Source organism: Limulus polyphemus, unplaced genomic scaffold, assembly GCF_000517525.1.
Source record: "Limulus polyphemus unplaced genomic scaffold, Limulus_polyphemus-2.1.2 Scaffold1815, whole genome shotgun sequence".
Taxonomy (NCBI): domain Eukaryota; kingdom Metazoa; phylum Arthropoda; class Merostomata; order Xiphosura; family Limulidae; genus Limulus; species Limulus polyphemus.
In genome coordinates, this window is record NW_013667425.1 from 110,450 (window position 1) to 112,252 (window position 1,803).

Genomic DNA, 1,803 nt, shown 5'->3' on the forward strand with positions numbered 1-1,803 from the left:
AGCATGTTTACAATTATGGTTTATGTTTGCTACGGCGTATAGTAAGAAACACTAGCATGTTTACAATTATGGGTCAGGTCTGCTACGGCGTATAGTAAGGAACACTAGCATGTTTACAATTATGGTTCAGGTTTGCTACGGCGTATAGTAAGAAACACTAGCATGTTTACAATTATGGGTCAGGATTGCTACGGCGTATAGTAAGAAACACTAGCATGTTTACAATTATGGGTCAGGATTGCTACGGCGTATAGTAAGAAACACTAGCATGTTTACAATTATGGGTCAAGTTTGCTAGTGTCTAGTAAGGAACACTAGCATGTTTACAATTATGGGTCAGGATTGCTACGGTGTATAGTAAGGAACATTAGCATGTTTACAATTATGGGTCAGGATTGCTACGGTGTATAGTAAGGAACATTAGCATGTTTACAATTATGGGTCAGGATTGCTACAGCGTATAGTAAGAAACACTAGCATCTTTACAATTATGGGTCAAGTTTGCTAGTGTCTAGTAAGTAACACTAGCAAAAAAATGACTGAAAGTTGAATGTATTATCCTGTTTGCATTAACTGAAACCCAAGTGCTAAACCCCAGGATTAAATGTTTATTCCCACGTTATTAAGCAAATATGATCTGCGTGTTACCACTTAAAATATTCAATGTCATAAAAAATTTCACGTTTATAGACCAGATAGACGCCATTGGTGACAAACCTCTTCGTGACGTCATCAAGAATATTAAAGATTGGCCTGTGACCAATCGCAAATGGAAAGTTCCCTCGTGGTCAACTGAGAAACTACTAGGTGTCCTTCGAGGCGATTACGACCTGGGAATTATAATCGAACAGTGGGTTGGTCCTGACGATAAGAATTCTTCAGTTAACATTATACAGGTAAAAAGTAAATATTAATTCATAATCATAATTAAATTATTTTGAGCATTGATACCACATCACAGGCTCATCATTTACTTGGGCTAGGCCTATTGAGTTTATTTAATTAATTGTGCGAAACTGTTGTAATTGGTGTGTTTTTATGGAAGAGGAATCGTATTTTAATTTTTTCCGGTTGTTCTTTACTATACATCGTAGCAAACCTGACCCATTATTGTAAACATGCTAGTGTTTCTTACTAGACACTAGCAAGCTTGACCCATAATTGTAAAGATGCTAGTGTTTCTTACTAGACACTAACAAACTTGACCCATAATTGTAAACATGCTAGTGTTTCTTACTAGACACTAGCAAACCTGACCCATAATTGTAAACATGCTAGTGTTCCTTACTATACACGTAGCAATCCTGACCCATAATTGTAAACATGCTAGTGTTCCTTACTAGACACCGTAGCAATCCTGACCCATAATTGTAAACAAAAAGAAAAGTGCTACTGACACTCATAAAAAAAGTTAACTGAAAAATAAGAATAAGTATATTTAGCTACATTATATTTATTCCATCTAAACCCCCAGATATTGTAATGTTACTCACTTGTATTCATTTCATCCAAACCCCCAGATATTGTAATGTTACTCACTTATATTTATTTCTTCCAAACCCCCAGATATTGTAATGTTACTCACTTGTATTTATTTCATCCAACCCCCCAGATATTGTAATGTTACTCACTTATATTTATTTCTTCCAAACCCCCAGATATTGTAATGTTACTCACTTGTATTTATTTCATCCAAACCCCCAGATATTGTAATGTTACTCACTTATATTTATTTCTTCCAAACCCCCAGATATTGTAATGTTACTCACTTATATTTATTTCATCCAAACCCCCAGATATTGT

The 1,803-nt window shown here is 35.2% G+C and overlaps 1 protein-coding gene across 1 annotated transcript in view; it reads left to right on the forward strand.

Annotated features, from left to right (window-relative positions):
- LOC106465034 (membrane metallo-endopeptidase-like 1) overlaps positions 1-1,803 on the forward strand; it is a 71,261-nt gene that overhangs the window by 37,559 nt on the left and 31,899 nt on the right. The window contains exon 6 of the mRNA XM_022392850.1: positions 691-896. Within this exon, the coding sequence (XP_022248558.1) occupies positions 691-896 (206 nt within the window). The remainder of the gene's footprint in view (positions 1-690; positions 897-1,803) is intronic.